The 17,007-nt window shown below is 53.6% G+C and overlaps 9 protein-coding genes across 9 annotated transcripts; 4 read left to right on the top strand and 5 right to left on the bottom strand.

Moving 5' to 3' along the window:
• Positions 1–190: 190 nt before the first annotated feature.
• On the bottom strand, positions 191–1,229 carry LTR77_001456 (uncharacterized protein; the record flags this gene model as incomplete). Its single annotated transcript, XM_064798718.1, has 2 exons — positions 191–1,092; positions 1,148–1,229. The coding sequence occupies 2 exons, from the start codon at positions 1,227–1,229 to the stop codon at positions 191–193; spliced, it is 984 nt and encodes a 327-aa protein (XP_064663045.1).
• A 331-nt stretch (positions 1,230–1,560) lies between these two features.
• LTR77_001457 (uncharacterized protein) lies at positions 1,561–2,139 on the top strand (the record flags this gene model as incomplete). The annotated part of the gene is made up of 2 exons (XM_064798719.1): positions 1,561–1,697; positions 1,749–2,139. 2 exons carry the CDS (start codon positions 1,561–1,563, stop codon positions 2,137–2,139), a joined length of 528 nt encoding a protein of 175 aa, XP_064663046.1.
• Positions 2,140–2,212: 73 nt separating this feature from the next.
• LTR77_001458 (uncharacterized protein) lies at positions 2,213–3,164 on the bottom strand (the record flags this gene model as incomplete). Its single annotated transcript, XM_064798720.1, has 2 exons — positions 2,213–2,284; positions 2,361–3,164. 2 exons carry the CDS (start codon positions 3,162–3,164, stop codon positions 2,213–2,215), a joined length of 876 nt encoding a protein of 291 aa, XP_064663047.1.
• An 827-nt stretch (positions 3,165–3,991) lies between these two features.
• LTR77_001459 (uncharacterized protein) lies at positions 3,992–4,926 on the bottom strand (the record flags this gene model as incomplete). Its single annotated transcript, XM_064798721.1, has 3 exons — positions 3,992–4,356; positions 4,408–4,644; positions 4,695–4,926. The coding sequence occupies 3 exons, from the start codon at positions 4,924–4,926 to the stop codon at positions 3,992–3,994; spliced, it is 834 nt and encodes a 277-aa protein (XP_064663048.1).
• Positions 4,927–8,088: 3,162 nt separating this feature from the next.
• YEA4 (golgi uridine diphosphate-N- acetylglucosamine transporter) lies at positions 8,089–9,338 on the bottom strand (the record flags this gene model as incomplete). Its single annotated transcript, XM_064798722.1, has 4 exons — positions 8,089–8,730; positions 8,792–9,132; positions 9,183–9,199; positions 9,250–9,338. The coding sequence occupies 4 exons, from the start codon at positions 9,336–9,338 to the stop codon at positions 8,089–8,091; spliced, it is 1,089 nt and encodes a 362-aa protein (XP_064663049.1).
• Positions 9,339–9,897: 559 nt separating this feature from the next.
• Positions 9,898–10,801, top strand: LTR77_001461 (uncharacterized protein; the record flags this gene model as incomplete). The annotated part of the gene is made up of 2 exons (XM_064798723.1): positions 9,898–10,464; positions 10,526–10,801. The coding sequence occupies 2 exons, from the start codon at positions 9,898–9,900 to the stop codon at positions 10,799–10,801; spliced, it is 843 nt and encodes a 280-aa protein (XP_064663050.1).
• Positions 10,802–11,648: 847 nt separating this feature from the next.
• On the top strand, positions 11,649–13,121 carry LTR77_001462 (uncharacterized protein; the record flags this gene model as incomplete). Its single annotated transcript, XM_064798724.1, has 5 exons — positions 11,649–11,943; positions 12,037–12,452; positions 12,511–12,765; positions 12,817–12,922; positions 12,979–13,121. 5 exons carry the CDS (start codon positions 11,649–11,651, stop codon positions 13,119–13,121), a joined length of 1,215 nt encoding a protein of 404 aa, XP_064663051.1.
• An 818-nt stretch (positions 13,122–13,939) lies between these two features.
• LTR77_001463 (uncharacterized protein) lies at positions 13,940–14,628 on the bottom strand (the record flags this gene model as incomplete). The annotated part of the gene is made up of 2 exons (XM_064798725.1): positions 13,940–13,952; positions 14,060–14,628. 2 exons carry the CDS (start codon positions 14,626–14,628, stop codon positions 13,940–13,942), a joined length of 582 nt encoding a protein of 193 aa, XP_064663052.1.
• Positions 14,629–15,522: 894 nt separating this feature from the next.
• Positions 15,523–16,616, top strand: LTR77_001464 (uncharacterized protein; the record flags this gene model as incomplete). The annotated part of the gene is made up of 2 exons (XM_064798726.1): positions 15,523–15,913; positions 15,961–16,616. The coding sequence occupies 2 exons, from the start codon at positions 15,523–15,525 to the stop codon at positions 16,614–16,616; spliced, it is 1,047 nt and encodes a 348-aa protein (XP_064663053.1).
• Between the last annotated feature and the right edge of the window lie 391 nt (positions 16,617–17,007).

A 17,007-nucleotide genomic window follows, 5' to 3' on the forward strand; every position in this document is an offset into this window, starting at 1 on the left:
GGTCTCACTCGCGGTGCCCAAATCATGCAATCTCACAGGGCCCCTTGTGATGCCACGTCTTTGTACCATACTAGAAGATGCTTTTTGTTCCGTATTGTACAACTATACCATCCTGTCGCTCATTACTCTGTCAAGGCTGGTATGGTTCGAAACGCCTGCAAATGCTCAACTCGCCGTTTTGTACAGTCGCTCAGAGCTTGCTCCCATCCGTGGGCTTCTCCCCAACAATGTCCAAGAACGCAGTGTGCACATGCTCCGTCAGATCAGCAGCCTGCAGACTTCGACCCTTCTCCTTGAACGCCAGCCTCGAGCACTCTCGCGTGATGGCGGAGCCACCGTACGCACACAGAGCAAGAAGCTCATCAGGGCTCATGTCGTTCTCATGATCCCAGATCTTCTCCAGGTACGCTTTTCTGTAAGCCAGAAGCGTTGCCAGAGAGCCAGTGAGAGTGTCGCCCTGTCCACCTGATCGCTTCATACCTCCCTCGCCTTCCGAGGTCATGGTGTGCGTGCCGTTGGAGATGTAGTCCACGCTGCCCTTCTGGATGATCGTAACGCCGCCGAGCGCTGTCGCCAGCTGCTCGCATAGCTTCGATGCGTCGCCCTTCTCAACATCGATGTTCTGGCTCTTGGCTAACCGTCCGAACTCCACGACGTTGGGCGTGAGGATGCACTCCTTGTAGCCTTTGACAAGCTCTGGTCGTGTCTGCGCCAGGTACAGTCCATCCGCGTCCAGCACAAAGCTGATGTTCTTCTTCCTCGCCTCAGCGATAACTCTCGCGCATGTCTCCTGCATAGCTGGGTCGCGGCCCAAACCTGGTCCGATCACCACAACGTGCAGCCTGTCAAGCATACCAATGACGTTCTCGCTGATGCTGTCGACCGTCTCGCCCTTTGCGAGGTTCTTCTCCTGCCGCATGTATGGGTGCACCATAAGGTTGGGCGAATACGTCTTGATCACAGCTCCAGCGCCTGGCTCGCAGATGACATGTGACATGTCGCAGCCGAGCTTCGCAGAGGCCATTGCTGAGAAGTATGGTGCTCCGGTGTAGTCCTCGCTGCCGCCGATCACGGCTACTCTTCCTAGTTGACCTGGACATGGCTGTTAGAAGAGCCAATGGCTTGACATTCTAGGTATCTACAGTACCTTTGTGGAACTTCTCTAGCATGGGAGGGATCATCTTATAGACCTTCCCAAGGATCTCCTTGCGTGTCATGCTGGCGGCCATGGTTGCGTTTCGTTTATGGTAGATTTGTTGGAAGGTTTGAGATGTAAACAAAAGTCAAACCGATCTCGACAAAGGCAGAGCTTGAGTTCATGTTTCCATGTTTTGTTCTGGCCCGCTTCTTCACCTGATGACCCGCGATGACGTTGATAGCGGCAGGTGAATGTGATTTTTTGGAGGGGCAGGAGCGATGGAGCTTCCTTCGCGGGTCATAGACAACATTTCATTCACATGAAAAAAGGAACCTCACCAGAAATCTAAGTCGATCTATACCACAACTTCAACAACGTAACCGAAGACACCTCAATCAAACCCGGACACAGGTATCGCAAGCATGGCCGCCGTCAACCCCAACGAGCCCTCCCAACCCTCCCAAGACATAGCATACAACACAGCAGGCAACCCAGCCTCGAAAGAACCCGCAGAAAAGGCAACTTCACAGGCACAAGCCAACAGCAATGCACCACATGTGTTCGTGACCCTTTCTCTTTAAATTTGTGAGATACGTGCTAACCCCACCAGCGACCAACGCATCCCCTCCAAACAAACAACCACGATAGACGAAGCAACCCCCACCTCCATGGCCCGCGGCGTGCGCGGCAAAGGCGCTTCCGAAGACACGAGCCAACTCACCGATCAAGAGCAAGGCAAGAGTGCGGACGTCAATGCCGAACAAATGGCCGGCTACGGCGAGGGACGAGTCGCAGAAGCCGTAGATAAGCAGTCGGGAGCTGGTGGTGGGGAGCCAGGGCTCGAGACGGATCTGGACCGCAAGAAGGCGGAGCAGGCGCCGGCGAGGGAGAAGATGAAGCAGGAGGAGAAGAAGGAGGTGGATGTGGGTGGAGTGTTGGGGCAGAGAGGGGGGCCCGCGAATCCGGTTGATAAGGAGGGTTATCCTAATAAGAGTGCGTGAGCGAGGCGCTGCTTGTTTATAGGATGAGTGGTTGATTGCAGCATTGAGTCGTGCTTCTCGAAGCGGGTTCTTCTCATGATTTTGATATCCTATGTTGGTCGAGGAAATTTATGATGGCCTTGTTGAAGTCGTCTGGAAACTCCCACTGCATTACACCCGTCGTCAGCATGTCTCACTTCATCCGTGTATCTTCTCAAATAAGAAAAATAATTTCGACTTACAAGACAAGCATGCCCCCCCTTCACAGTCGCCCACTCCGCCCCCTCAACCTTCTCCGCCAACTCCCTACTCAGCACAACCGGGATGAGAATGTCTGTTTTTCCCGCCAGCACCAACACATTCCTCCCCTCCAACCCTCCCAACCCCTGCCCCTGCATCCTCAAACTCTCCAACGCCCCCATAGAATCAAACTTCTGGATAACATTCAACTGACTCAAATACTCCTCCGTCCCCATCTCCAACCCCCTCATCGCCTCCTCCACCTCCTCCATCTCCTCCGTCCGATTTCGGAAAAACGGAACTGTGAACGCCCAGAGCGTAACATCCCGCATAACATCCTGCACGGACATCCTCCTCGCCATGTCCGCCCAAAGCGCAAACATCCGCGAGCAAAAGGGCGTCGGTTGGGCGTACGTGCAGCAGAGCGATAGCGACCGCATCTCCAATCCGTCGGCTTCCCGTGAGCCGTTGGGGTACTTGAGCGCGTAGGACTGCGCGATCATGCCGCCCATACTCACGCCTAGAAGATGAAACTTCGAGACATTGAGGTCTGGGTGTTTGAGGAGCGCGTGTAAGTCATCAGCTAGGAGCTCCGCAGTGTAGGGGCCTGAGGGTCGGGAGGTTTTGCCTATGCCTCTGTTGTCGTAGCGGAGGACTTGGTAGCCAGCCTTCAGCAGGGCGGGGACTTGGGCATCCCAGGTTGTGAGGTCATCTGCGAGGCCGTTGATGAGGACGATTAGGTCGCCGTCGGAGGAGCCTGAGAGGAGGTAGTTGATTGAGATGGAATTTGCTTCTATGACTGGCATTTTGACTTGAGACCTCAATAAGGTAGGTCGAGATGAGATGATATTCTATGGTTCAGTTGAATTGGACGTGGCGGTTGCTGGTCATCGAGACACCAATGTGCTTTTCCCAAGTTGATGTGGGGGAGTATTGTATAGCTCGTGAATGGCTTTATAGCTTCGTGAAGTTGACCACGCGAGACAGTTTGAAAGTCAAGCTTAAGTTGCTCCTTCCTCATCGGGTGCTGGGCCAGACTGGGAAAGCTCTCCCATACTACGCCGTATGTAAACTCTCGGAATCCACCAGATCAGACACAAGACTAGAGAAGCTCTTTAATCACTTCTAATATCCTCTGCACAAGCAACTGTATAATACACAGCCCAAACCAGTTTCATCCACCCACTAGTGACAGCGCTCCCAATCCTCATGCGAAGTAGTCCCGTCCCATTATCCACCCTTTCCCGCAAGTAACATAGGCACATGTGAACGCCAAACCGCCCGTGACTATCCCTGCTCCCTTATCACTCCTCAACTGCGCGCTGCCTGCGACGTCGTGACTCGCTCTCCATGGCGGCGGCATTTGCCATGTCATATATGGTTCGAAGGTAATTTCTTTTCGTAGCTCATTGCTGAAGCGAAGGCGGACGCGCAAGAAGGTTGCTAGGCAGGCAATCGCCTGACCTGCCTCTTGCGCTGTGTCTTGAAATTTGGCAATCTACGATTGCGACAGGTCGATCGCGGTGGAAGTGCGAGTCGGCTGATGCGGATGTCCATCCCTCGAAGTAGGCATCTTGCTTTCAATGTAAACAGACCAAGCGACGAAACTGGACGATGCAGCTTCTAAACAGCCTCATCTCGTGCCGTAACCGTACTCGACTCCCTGCATCGCTCCATGCCCGGAAGTTCCATACGGAGGATGTGGCCCATTCGCAGGGCCGGGAGGATTGATTGGAGGCAGCGAGATGCCAGAAGCGCCGTTTTGCTGAGACGACTGTTGCGCCTGGGCCTGGTTGAGCTGATTTGTGAACTGACCGTAGACGTGAGTGTTGTTGGGGTCTAAGCGCCGGAGATGCTGGTGCATGACTTGCACCTCCGTTTTCAGCATATCGTTTTCCTTCTGGGCTTCGTGGTTGTAGTCGATCTCGCGTTGCAGGCGACTGACTTCTTGCTGAAGGCGGTGCTCGAGCTGCTGAGAGCTGCGGATGTAGTCGATGGCTAGTACAGTGGTCAGAAAGATCGATTGGTGTACGGTGAAAAAAAGCTCACCCTTCGTCAAGATCTCCCATTTGCTCGCTTTGGTGCCACCATTCGACGGAACAGCCTTGTTCAGATCTTCAAACAGGTCTTTCATTTCACTTCGACGCTTCCGCTCTGCAAGCTTGTGGCTGACGCGAAGCTCTGGCGTCCGACTGTAGTTGCCAACAGCTGAGCCTTGCAGGTTCTCGTTCTGCAGATTCTGTACCGCTCGGTGCTGCATTGTGTGGTGATGTGTCGTCGCATGTTCTGGAGGGTGTTAGCACGGCAATTGTAGCCATGTCGAAGAGGGAACATACCATCATCGAACCGCCTCTGTCCCGTGGGCAATTGCGAATCGTTCGAGAAAATACTACTGCGCACCGAAGTAGCGAAGCTATTGGTCCGCGAAACTCTGTCGTTCAAGCTGGACTCATCACTCTCTGAGCCTCGTTGCTCTTCCGGCACGGTGTCTGGAAAAGCCCAGGCGTAACCTTGTGTAGGTTTCGCTGCTGTGGGATCAGGTTGACCCGGAGTTCGTCCAATGGGCATGATAGGAGGCGCAACGCGAGGCCCCGGCGGCCGTATGCTCGACCGCGAGCCGAGCGGCGACATTGGCCCTCCATTGGGTCGACGGAGGCTTGCTGCTAGCGATACCTGTGAGGTGTTTGCGCTTTCGTATGGTGATGTGGGGTTGTTGATATAAAGGCTATTGAAGCCTTGATGCATGCGGCTATCCACACTGCTCCGTCTTGAGTCCATCGATGCATGACTGTCGCGGTTGCCAGGTTCCTGGAATCCCTGGTTGATTGAGGGTAGTGTGTTATGGCCGGACTGCGCAGAACTTGGCATCCGCGCGGACAGCGGTGTGCTTGGGATTGAGTTTCGATTAGGTGATTCGTCCGGATTGAGCAATGTTGACACGTGCAGGCCACTATTCACTGAGGTATCTGTACATGTTTGTTAGCGGCCTTGTTGCTACGACAGTGCCGGGACGATCATTGCGATGGCTCAAAGGCAACGCCCAGCTCAAGCATGCTGTCGTTATTCGTAGTCCACCATTTTGAACTCGTACTGACTCTTCGCAGCTGCGAGCAAGTATGTGCGTTCACCGAAACAAAGAACATCTGCCCAAACAGACACCATCCATGCCATACCACCGCCCCGCCTGCCTGCCTGCCGTCGCGCACGCGCCAAGTAGAAAGAAATAGATGAACTTACGCTTGCTCTGAGGTTGCGGCCAAGTGCCCGAGTCTCTTGTCGAATCCGTGATAGACTGCTGGTCCGGCGAACGCTGCTGAGAGGGTGGCGGCAAGCCATGAGTCAAGCTGCTGATGGAAGGGAGGCCTTGGTGATGCTGTGCGTGATGATGTGCGTTTGGGTTCTGATGTGTTGAAGCCATGCTGATCCCTCGTGCAGCCCACGCAGCCTTGAGAATGTGCTGAGTGAGGTAGGGACAACGTGGAAGATGGTGGCAGCCTTCTAGCAGTCGAAAAGAGAGGTCGCGGTTCCTGTGGAAAAGAACAAGTCGTTGAAGCTGTCCACCCGGTGCAAAGCGAAGTGCGCCGCCCAACAACACCTTGCGGTACGAGCGTGGTCAGGATAGCCTTTGGATCCGCACTCCAAGTGTGGTGCGGCGCGGGGTTGTCGTGAACCTCGAAGTCGGAGAATAAACGTTCAGTTGGTAAGGTGTAAGGTGCTTAGGGAACGTTGAGGCACGAGAGGTGTTAGGGCCCGGGCGAGCACAAAGAACTGGTTCGGTGGTCCACTCGCGCAGTGCAGCTCTGGCGGTCCGCCCAATTGGGAGGCGGCTGCAGGAAGTCGCGCTCACGCCCGCACGCACCGCTGTCTTTGGATCTGGGTCGAGCGAGTCGATGTCTGGCAATGTTCTAGCGCTTCCGTGGTTGGCGAATAGAGTAGAGGTGGGTGTTAAGGGCCAGATGGCGAAAACGTGACCGCCACCGCCGAAGTCCACGGTATCTGACCTCGAGTCGCAATGCGCGCCGCTGGTGGTGAAGGAGGAGGTCGAGAAGTCAAAGCTGAAGAGCGAATGAAAGCGCTCGCGAATCCAAAATGTCAGCCTGGCTTCCGTCTCGTTGTCCAGTCTAGGTGGTTGAGAAGGTTCTGATCATGAGGTGACTCGTGTCATGCCGCCCGCGCCGATGTTTTTGTGCCTTGCATGAACCTTCTGCTCGAGTTGTGCCACCAGGCGTTCGCAGCGGCAGCGACTCTCCAGCTTTGGGATGCGCCGTCTCTGTGGCGAGGCTGAGGGGAGGTGAGGTCGGGGAAGACGTTGCTGGTCGAGCTTCAGGATGGCTCGGATGGGTTTGGGAGAGGACCGAGGCGCACCGTCAATGCAAGGTCGGCTGCTAGTCAGGCGAGCGCACGTGTCGAGTGAGCAAGGATCGTGCCGATCGCGGATGTTCGCTCGGCCGCTACTTCTGTCTAATAACTCTATCTTCTGGATTCCATCATTACATGTATTATCACAACAAGCAGTCCTCCAGTTGAGGCATGGCCATATCCTCCATCGACCACGCATCTCGGAGACGTGGTATGACAGCGCTACGAGACATCAGCCGGTGCGACTTGGCATGGGTGCACTACTGCTGTGCTCGAGTCTGGAACCTCGTACAGGTGTCACAGCAGTCAAAGACCCATCATAGGAGCGCGGCTACCTTCAACGGCGCTGGGTGGCCCTGCTTTTGCTGCTACATATCCCACGCATGCCGACGCCCTGATGGTAGCCATGACCTTCGCCCCCTTTTTACCTGAAATGCTCAACACCGGGAGTACTCCCGCAATTACCAGACAGCGAACACCTTGCAACGCCGTGTCTGTCACTGGCCAGGTTCTGGCCTTCCCGACCGCTGCTGCACGACCTTTGCCCAAAAACATCCTGGCCGGACCGTGGAGTTGGCGACCCACTCTGGAGATCGGAACGGCGACGCTACAGCATCACGGGCAACGATCTGTTGGTTGGTCGTTCAGAGGTCAAAGGGAAATTCAAATCTTGTGCTCGTCCAACGTCTGTTGCCACCGAAACAGCCTCACCCCCATCTCCCACTCTGCTGGAAATGTGTGCGACCACTCGAAACGTTTTGCGCAATTCATCCTGCCATCCCCCACCACTGCACTAACTCAAATAGGACGATGCGGCTTGCGTGAGGTGTATGGCTGCGATCCTTAGGGATGATCGCTTTTCACTTGGATCGTCGGACTACTGCGAAGCGTTGACAACGATCATCCTCTCCTCGTGGCCTCGAACGTGTCCTCACCAGCTTCGGCGATCTATGATCGGCATCCACCACGAATACGCCGAGACATTCCCGTGGAGATGGAGAGGTGAAGTCCGGAGAGACTGCCAAATGCGATCGACGTCCGCGACGATCTTCTTGCCGGGGACCGACTCGAAAGAAGAATATCAACGTGAGGAGCACTGTCGCCATTATCAGAGTTTAGTGAACATGATCTCGCTGCCCAACTTCTCGTGGCAGCCGTGAATTGGCACGTCGACGCACTCGTGGCGCTGGTGACAACCATGTTTCGGAAGAAGCCGAGCTGGATTCTAATCTCTCAACAGTCAATACCTTGGCGGACCTCTGAACATGAACCACACGAACAGTATGACTTCCGTGAGCTGCCAAGTAAGGTGTGGTAGGGCGAATCAGGGCCCTCTACGTCTTTCCAACACCTGCAACTTTGCAGTGAACGCTATCTATCTTTCTTCTCGACAGATCCGTTGGCTTGCTCCTTTTTCTTCTTCTCCTGTGGTATCCTCCAACTTGTTTCCCATCCGTATAGTGCACCGCTTCCAAAGACCAAGGTCGAGCCGAAGATCATCTTGTTGCTTAGATCATGTCCGAACAGGATCGTGCTGAAAATGAACGAGACCAGTTTGCGGATGTTGAGCACTATCGTGACTGTGACCGCCGAAGACTTGGAAGATAACAAATTCACTCCGGATATACAAGCCAGCTGCGTGAGTGTGTTGATCGAGAGGAATAGTAACCCCTGTGGTAGACGCTCTATGACAGGCTGGACAAATCTCAGAAGTCGCGGGTTCCCAAGCCCGAACATGAAGTTGTCTTCTTTGATCAGCCGATCAACGCTGAGAGGAGGTGTGGCTGCAAGTCTCCCGTACTGGTTCCGAAGGGTAGTCGATATCGGAAAGAACAGCGGCAGACTGAGTAGATGTCCATAGAAAAGGTTCTCCGTCCAGCTGGCGCCGTACTCGGCAAAGACATCTTCCACATATGCTCCCATCCATGCTGCAAGGCATTGCGCGACGAGCAGAACAGCGAGTCCGGTCGAGAAGTCTGAGCTGTTTTGGGACTGCTTCGACGAAGTTTTGCCCTGTTCGTTGTCATCAGAGATGCCACATTTAGGAGTGCGGCGACTTCTCTCATCTACTCACCTTACTCTCCGAATCCGCCCACGCGCTAACCAACACCCCAACCGTAAGCACAAACACACTGCACACCTGAAGTCGACTATATCGTTTCCCGCGTAGAGTCCCCGCGATCATCGTCGAGACGCTCCCGAAGCTCCGTAAGATAATGTGGACAGGGACCGAGATGTTGTACGAAAAGGCCCAGTTGTTCAGAATGTTGATTCCGAAGTGCATCGCCGCAATGACAGCCCATTTTCGTACTGGGACCAGAGGTTTACGCAGCATGTAGGGACCTGTGGAGGAGAATTGGGTTGGGTAGGCGGCTAGGGTTGTGCAGATGAAGTGGGCAAATGTTATAAGGAGGCCTGGGTGATCGTTAGTCGAGCATGGCAACGATTTCTCGCAGTTGACTGACCGCTGCTGGCCTCGCTCCTGTTTACGTGTTAGCAGCATGCTTCGTGGTGTCATAGTAGTGTCCATACTGGAGGATTGCTTCGAGGGCGAAGACATTTGAGCAGCAGCCGCCGAAGATGAGCGCGACTATGCTCAAGGGTCCAAGTGCAGGTATCATGATGGGCAGTATTTGTTCGAAAGCTACTGTCACCGGGTCATCGACATTGTCATGGTTGTATCTTCTCTGCAGTCTCCAATGCCGTCAGGAGGCGATTGCAAGACTCGACTTTTGCCTTGCTATGACTTTTGTCTCGCTGCTTCATGACTTTGGAAGCAAAGGTCGGGACGACGCTCTTCTTCCTTCCAATGAGAAATATGACATGGTATCATGCTGGCGCTGCGACTCTGCTTTAAGAAGCTATGCGGATGGCATGTGTATTAGATGGAGAATCAATGCTCATGGCTGAATCTGCCGGTCAAGCCCAAGTAGAGCTGGGTTAACATTATCCGGCCTGGTATTTCAGGCGAGGTTGAGCACTTGGAATGATTAACAGAGCTGACAGCGCCATAGCAGAGTATCGACACTTGCTTCTGACTGACGAATGAATATACCTTGCGTGATCAAGTTAGGTGAATCTCACCGAGTCCGGATACGACTACGCCCTACCCAGCAGCACGCCTGAAACCACATCGGACGACCAACGCATTCCCACCTTCTGTCGAGATCACAACCAGCTATGGCATCCACTTCTCTGACTGCTATAATCACTGGCGGCGCCAGTGGCATGGGCCTGGCGGTCGCTGAAGCGCTCTCAAAGAGAGGCAATTGGAACGTCCATCTCTTCGATATGAACGTCGAAAGCGGCAACAAGGCAGCTGAGCAACTTGGGGCTGCTTTCCATCAAGTCAATGTGACAGAATACTCATCTCTTGCCGGAGCTTTCAAGGATGTTTTCAAAACTACGAGGAGACTGGACTTTGTGCATGCGAATGCCGGAATAATGGAGCGTGGAGACTTCTACAAGGCTTACGACACTGGAGATGAGCCTCCTCCACCCTTTAGTCCGATAGTCATCGACATCAACACCACCGCTGTCATCAATACTAGCTATCTCGCGCAGCATTACTTTCGTCAGACTTCTAATGATGGGAGGGGACCACGGAGTCTAGTGGTGACTGCGAGTTGCGGAGGGCTGTATGCTGTTCCAGCATCTCCTGTGTACGGCAGCTCGAAGTTTGCTGCGCTAGGATGGACACGGAATATTGCTGGACCCATGTGGGAGAATGATGGTGTTCGGGTGAACGTGAGTGTCGACTCAAACGTTAAGTGGACTACTGAGATAATCTAACAACATGAATTCTCAGGCCATCTGCCCTGGTGCCGTCCGTACCAATCTGCTCGCGGCAGATGCATGGAAGAATTTCCCGCAAGACAACTTTGTACCCATGGAGAAGATTGTGGAGGCCGTCCTGATGCTATTGGATGGTGACGGGAAGCAGGCCAACGGTGCCTCATCAGGCAAGCCGTTGGTAGGCCAGACGGTGGAGCTCTCGGGTACGAAGTATTACTTCCGACAGCAGAGCGAGTACTGCGATGAAGGTATGGCTGCGACCATGGGTTCGAATGGTGTTCAAGGGTAGAGAAGGCCCTCTTTATCTCCTATATCAGTCTAACCCTGAGCCTCATCCATTCTCCAGACATCACGCTTATGGACGCTGCCTCGAAACCTTCCCTCTCAGTCGATCAAGCCTCTTGAATTTCGGGAAACGTTCTCCGGTAGGCGAACTACTCCTTCACTTTACCATCCCCGCATTGGCCGTGCCTCATTGATAGAAGGTCTGGGGAATAGCGGAGAGAATCTGGATCTACGGTCTGTGGATATGCATCTACGACGGCTGCTCGGCGCCTTGCAGATACATATGTACTCTCGCATCCCTAATCTTGGATTGATCTTCCACCGCACTTTAACACAGGGCTAAGCTCAAGAGCAAAGATGACCAGGACCAGTGGTATGTTAGAGCATCCGTTGTGACTGTTGTATCAACTCGTACTCATCTGACCTCGACTGGCAGGATACAACATCGCGATCTCCATCACGGTTGCGCTGGGCTCCTTCAACTATGGGTTCGTTCATATATCGTCCAACATGCTCGGAGTCTTACCATCTCCATCCTGCAGATTCGGTTTCGCAACCTTCGCGACGAGCATAGGTCAACCCGGCTTCTACGAGTACGAGAGAATACATTCGGCGCGGTCATCGAGGTGCTAAAGGCGGCGAAGGTACTTCCAGCTCGACCCGACAGCGTCATACACAAACAGCATCCTCGGTGCTATCAATGCCCTGGCATGTCCGTCCACCTCATGTACACGAGTTGTGCTAACGACAGCTAGTTCTTCTTCGGCGCAATCATCGGCGCATTGGGTGGTGGCCCGCTCGCTGATAACATTGGTCGGAAGTGGACGATACAACTAGCCGCCGTGGTTTCCATGATTGGAGGAGCTCTTGCTGCCGGAAGCGTCCATATCGCCATGCTCATCGTCGTTCGTATACTACAAGGCGCGGGTCTTGGAGCGCTTGCCACACTTACACCGGTCTACCTTGCGGAGAGCTCTACAGCTGCAAAGAGAGGCATGTTAACTGGACTTCACGGGTTCTTTTTAGTCAGCGGATACAATATCAGTTCGTGGGTTGGGTTTGGGTGTTTCTATTCGACCAACCTGACTTTCGGCTGGAGAGGGCCGATTGCTTTCACATGCATCCCTGCGCTATTGCTGACCATTGGTAAGCCATAGCCTTCCTTGCTTGACCGAAGACTGCTCGTGCTATCGCATATTGCTCCTATGTACACTCGCTAACAGTGCTCTCTTGGCATAGGCTGCTTCTTCGTCCCGGAAAGCCCTCGATATTTGCTCATGCGTGGCCGCTCAGACCAAGCCTGGACAATTGTGCAGCGCCTTCACCATGATCAAAACGATCCAGCCGATACTGCCGCGCACGAAGAGTTCTTCTCAATGAGGGCGCAGATCGAATTTGAGCAGACCCAACCATCCGGTTACATGGGCATCTTCAAGACCGCCAGCTACCGCAAGCGAGCTTTCCTGTCCTGCTTCGTGCAATTCGCAGCGAACAACACTGGAGCACTCGTTATCAATTATTACTCCGTTATCATCTATGGAAACCTGGGCCTTTCGGCGTCGCTGTCGCTGTTGATGTACTGCATCTACACCTTGATCGGTGCATTGGGCAATCTCTTCAGCCTTCTGACGGTCGACAAAACTGGACGACGCTTCGTATGTCCTTCTACCCCCGCTCTCGTGGCCATTCTCACTGACACGCTCTCCTCCGCAGGCCCTCCTCACGGGCTTTACCGGCTGCCTCGTCGCTCTCATCATCGAGATAGCCATGTTAGCCGAGTTCGTCACCGTCGCCACACCAAATAAGGCAGGCGGCAAAGTCGCGGTGTTTGCAATCATGTTCTTCGTCTTCTTCTACGGCCTCTTCATCGACGCTGCGAGCTTCATATACAGCAGCGAGATCTATCCGACGAACATCCGATCCAGAGGCATGGCATTGTCGACGACAACGTATTTCCTGGCCTGCATCGTGAGCACTACTACTCTCTCAACCAGAAACATCCGCTGACCACATCAATAGACATACGTCACTCCGGGAGCAACAGCAATTGCCAACATCGGCTGGCATTACTACCTGGTCTTTGTTTGCTTGACCGTGGTGTCGATTCTGGTGATTTACTTCGTTTGTAAGCACACCGCAGTGATCTACCTCCGCTCTCCCAGCTCTGACCTCATTCCGCAGATCCAGAGACCTCGAAACGTAGCTTGGAAGAGCTGGCTGTTTATTTTGGCGAGACGGTCGTCGTGGATACCGACCTCGATCCCGAACACAAGCTCGGCGAGAAGGCGGGTAATGATGTCAAGCATTCGGAACGTGCTGTCTGACGGAGTCTTGTTGGTCCGTGACCGGCCTCACGAGTCGCCGTATGTGCATAAGAAAGTGCACCAGCTGCATTTGTTCAAGTTTTTTTGGTACGGTGCAGGTCGACTGAAGCATTCGCGGTCGTCTCGGAATCGATCTCGGTCACGTCGGTCCGAAAACGCCCCGTTGGTCCGCGAAGTTGTAACCTCCTGCATACTATCTCCGCTAAAGCAGAAGACGTCTTATTAATCTGGACGCGAGATACTGTTTTCTGTCATGAATCCGAAAGGAGAGCACCGTATAAGAAGGTTCCCACAACGTAGGCATGAAGCTTTTTCATAACACCCGCCTCTTCGTCTGCTCATCGTCTCGTTAATTCACCAACACCAACATGTCGACACTACTCAACACCATACTTGGAGTCGGCCACATCGGAATCGGAGCACTCCTCATGGTAGCGCCATTCACAGCAGCCGGTATGCTTCGCATCAAACAGACGCCTTCAACCACCTTTATGACTCGGGCGTGCGGAAATCGAGATCTCGTGCTGGGCCTCGCGATTCAACTGTACGAACGAGAGTCAGCGGAGAACAAGCTGGCTGTTTTGGGCAGTGCCGCTGTACACGGGATTGAAGTTGTAAATGCGGTCGCTAGCTATTCGCAGGGATATATGAATCTCGATGCTATGGCCGGGATTGTGGTTGTAGATGGATTGTGTGCTGCGTTGAGTTGGTGGGAGCTGACGGGTTGACGGATTATTGTGCAAGGGGTTGGTGAGACGAAAGGTGAGCAAATCGAAGCGAACTTATCCGGTCGAATTTGCAGCTAAAGCAAGCACAGTTCAGTCCAGAATGCTGTACTCGTACATTTTGTACTACAGGTATACACTATCAATACAACCAAAAACTTCAACACTGTACCGTTGAGCCATTATCAATTCCTTATCGGCTCCCGTACGTACCCAGGAGGCCTTTGAGCGGACGTAGGCCAGCATGAACTGGTAGTCTTGCATGAAATGCCCGTGCTCGTGCTGTAGCTCGTTCCGGTGGTCTTCCGGGTCACTGTCTTCGACTCGGTGCAGGGAGTCTTTGTAGTGTAGCTGCTGGGAATCGAAGTCGTCTCCGTGCAGGTGCTGATGCTTGAGGTCGTGTACGGGATGGTCGAAGTCTCTGTGCACACGCTCGTTGAGGAGGTCATGATAACCCACGGCACAGTCGAGCATACCACCGTGGAAGACTGGATCGTGTACGGGATCGTCTTTGTTTCGATAACTTCGGTGGTCGTCGATCCGGTAATGGGGATGGTTTCGAAGGTCTCGTACGTGGATGGAACCACAGTCGTAGACACGACCGTCTTGTAGTAGGTGCGAGTCACCGTCTTGGTGATCGGAGTGGTGTAGACGGACGAGTATGTCGTCGAGGTCGGGTCGCAGGAGGACGCAGTGCGGCAGCTGCTACCACCATAGCCAGGTGGTGCCGCTGCGCTCACGATGCCAGCTGCCGCCAGAAGAACAAGGGTTGAAGACTGCATTTTGAATACGGAAGTATTTTGCAAGGATCTGACTTGAGATGCAGAGTAGTTTGGGTGCGGGTGAGCTCCAACACACATCTTACCCTCAACTTACTGGCGCAAGGTCCCGGGACCAAAGACAAAGAAGCGTTCCGTTCACGGTAGCGATATGAGGCTCTTTCGACTAATCCTTGTTCTTCGAGCCGAGTCTACATGGGCGTATCATCCATTGTCCTTCTGTCGTCAGTTCAAAGAAGTAAACAATGTCCCAGTCTCGCTTGTGTACGTGCTAGCTGAGCACCATTCTCTTTCAATTATTTTGGCGTTGCAACGGGACAATCAAGTGTCTTTCTGCTCAATCGTGCTGTACGAGCCTATTGATAGAGTGAAAATGATCGAACACCCTCACGATGCGCTGCACTGCTCGCTAAACACGTAGCAGGTCAAAGGGCCGCGCATCGAGCGGGAAGATGTAACTCATCTTGATATGGGCGACAGTACGGCTGGGCCATGACATCGCCGATGGGGACAGACTAGCACGCAACCAGAATTGCAATAGCGCGGTCGAGTAGGTGTAGGCACGGAAGAGAAGACGAAAGGGAGTCCAGGAGTAGAGGATAAATGGCACGTTTGAAAGTTTGGACCGCCGTATTCTTACCAGTTCCTCCGAGGTTGCGGCTTAGAACTCCAACATCAACCACATTCCGCCAAACCTCGCAGCATGAACGCCCAGAACGTCTATGGCGGCGTGGATAGCATCGTCACCGTAATTAGACGTCTTCCAACCGTGCGGCAGCTGCCCAAGTCACGGACGTGGGCAATCTGTATAAGATAAGTCATGTTTTCTTCCACTTCCTCTCCATCATCAAACCGTGCTTAAAAACCGCTATCATCCCTCAACCTGCCGTCCGCACCATGGTCCGCCTCGAGACCGCCCGCGCTGCTAATGACCGGCTCGTCTCCAAGCATCCCCTCGTCGCTGTCTTCGTGGGAGCTACGACAGGAATTGGCGAGTATTCGCTACGATGTCTTGCCGAAACAGCGTCCAAGGCGACTCAAGGTCGGGGCTTACGTATCTACCTTGTGGGACGAAACGCAACCGCGGCGGACAAGATCCTGGGAGACTGCCGCAAGCTCTGTCCAGAAGGAGAATTCCAGTTCGTCAAAGGAGGCAATCTTGCGCTTATGCAGGATGTGGATGCGGCTTGTGAAGACATCGAGAAGCGCGAGAGTGCAAAACCTGGAGCAAGAGTAGATACCCTTGTTCAGTCGCAGGCGGTGCTCAAGCTGGAAGGTCCTCGTGAAGGTATGCTGTCGTTTTGCTTTCGACCCATCGACGCTAACAACCCACAGAAACGAAAGAAGGCCTCGATTCCTCGATGTCGCTGCTCTACTACTCCCGTGTGCGCTTCATCACCAAACTGCTGCCCCTTCTCCGCGCCTCAAAATTCCCACCCGGCGCCCGGTGCATATCAATCTACGCAGGTGGCCTCGAAAATAAAAAGCAGTTTTACCCTGCCGACTTCTCTCTACGACAACCAGAGCACTTCTCCTTCGCCAAAGTGCGGAGTCAAACCGTCTACATGAAGACGCTGCTTTTCGAGAAGCTCGCCCAAGAGAACGAGGGAAAGCTTGCTTGCGTGCACATGTACCCTGGTCTGGTCATTACGCCGAACTTCTATGCGGACAGTCATCCTTGGTGGTTTAAACTGGTGTGGGTTTGTGTCGCGCCGCTGGCGAAGATCTATGCGACGAGCGCGGAGGAGATTGGGCAGAGGGTGTTGTATTTGGCTACGGAGCGGTATCCTGCGCAGAGCCTGGGTGCAGACCGGAAAGACGTCGCCTCCAGCTCGAACGGGGTCCTTGGTGGTGGCGCGTATTCGGTCAAGGCTGATGGGGACACGAACGATTTGTCGGCGGCGTATGCTGGCTTTGACAAGGAGGATATGAGGGAGAAAGTATGGGATCATACGATGCAGGTCTTTCGGAATGCTGAGAATACGAAGTGACGGGCTCTTGGGTTGGATTGGGCTGGAATGATACGTATAAGTAGCTGGCACAGAACTACTGCACTACAAACACAGAAATCTTCACATGGTCTGAAGTGATTGAAGGCCTTTAATCTACCAGTGCTCCCTCAGACTACCAGATCAGTGAGTATCGAGACCTGAGTCGTCTATGTCACATGCCGCGGCAAACGCATGGCGTGCTGGCGCTAATGCATGCACTGCATGGTGGGTGTGGAGAGACGGGACGACGACTGGGCAGGATCGTGACGACGGGAAAGACGCATTTCAAGACTCTCTCACAATTCAAACATCTTGTGAAATCTGAGGCAAAACATTCGATTCACCGGAGGCTTACAAGGCTGAGGCTGCTCCAAGCAAGGTTTCGCCAGCC

The sequence above is a fragment of the Saxophila tyrrhenica genome (assembly GCF_035928015.1).
Source record: "Saxophila tyrrhenica strain CCFEE 5935 chromosome Unknown scaffold_2, whole genome shotgun sequence".
NCBI lineage: Eukaryota > Fungi > Ascomycota > Dothideomycetes > Mycosphaerellales > Extremaceae > Saxophila > Saxophila tyrrhenica.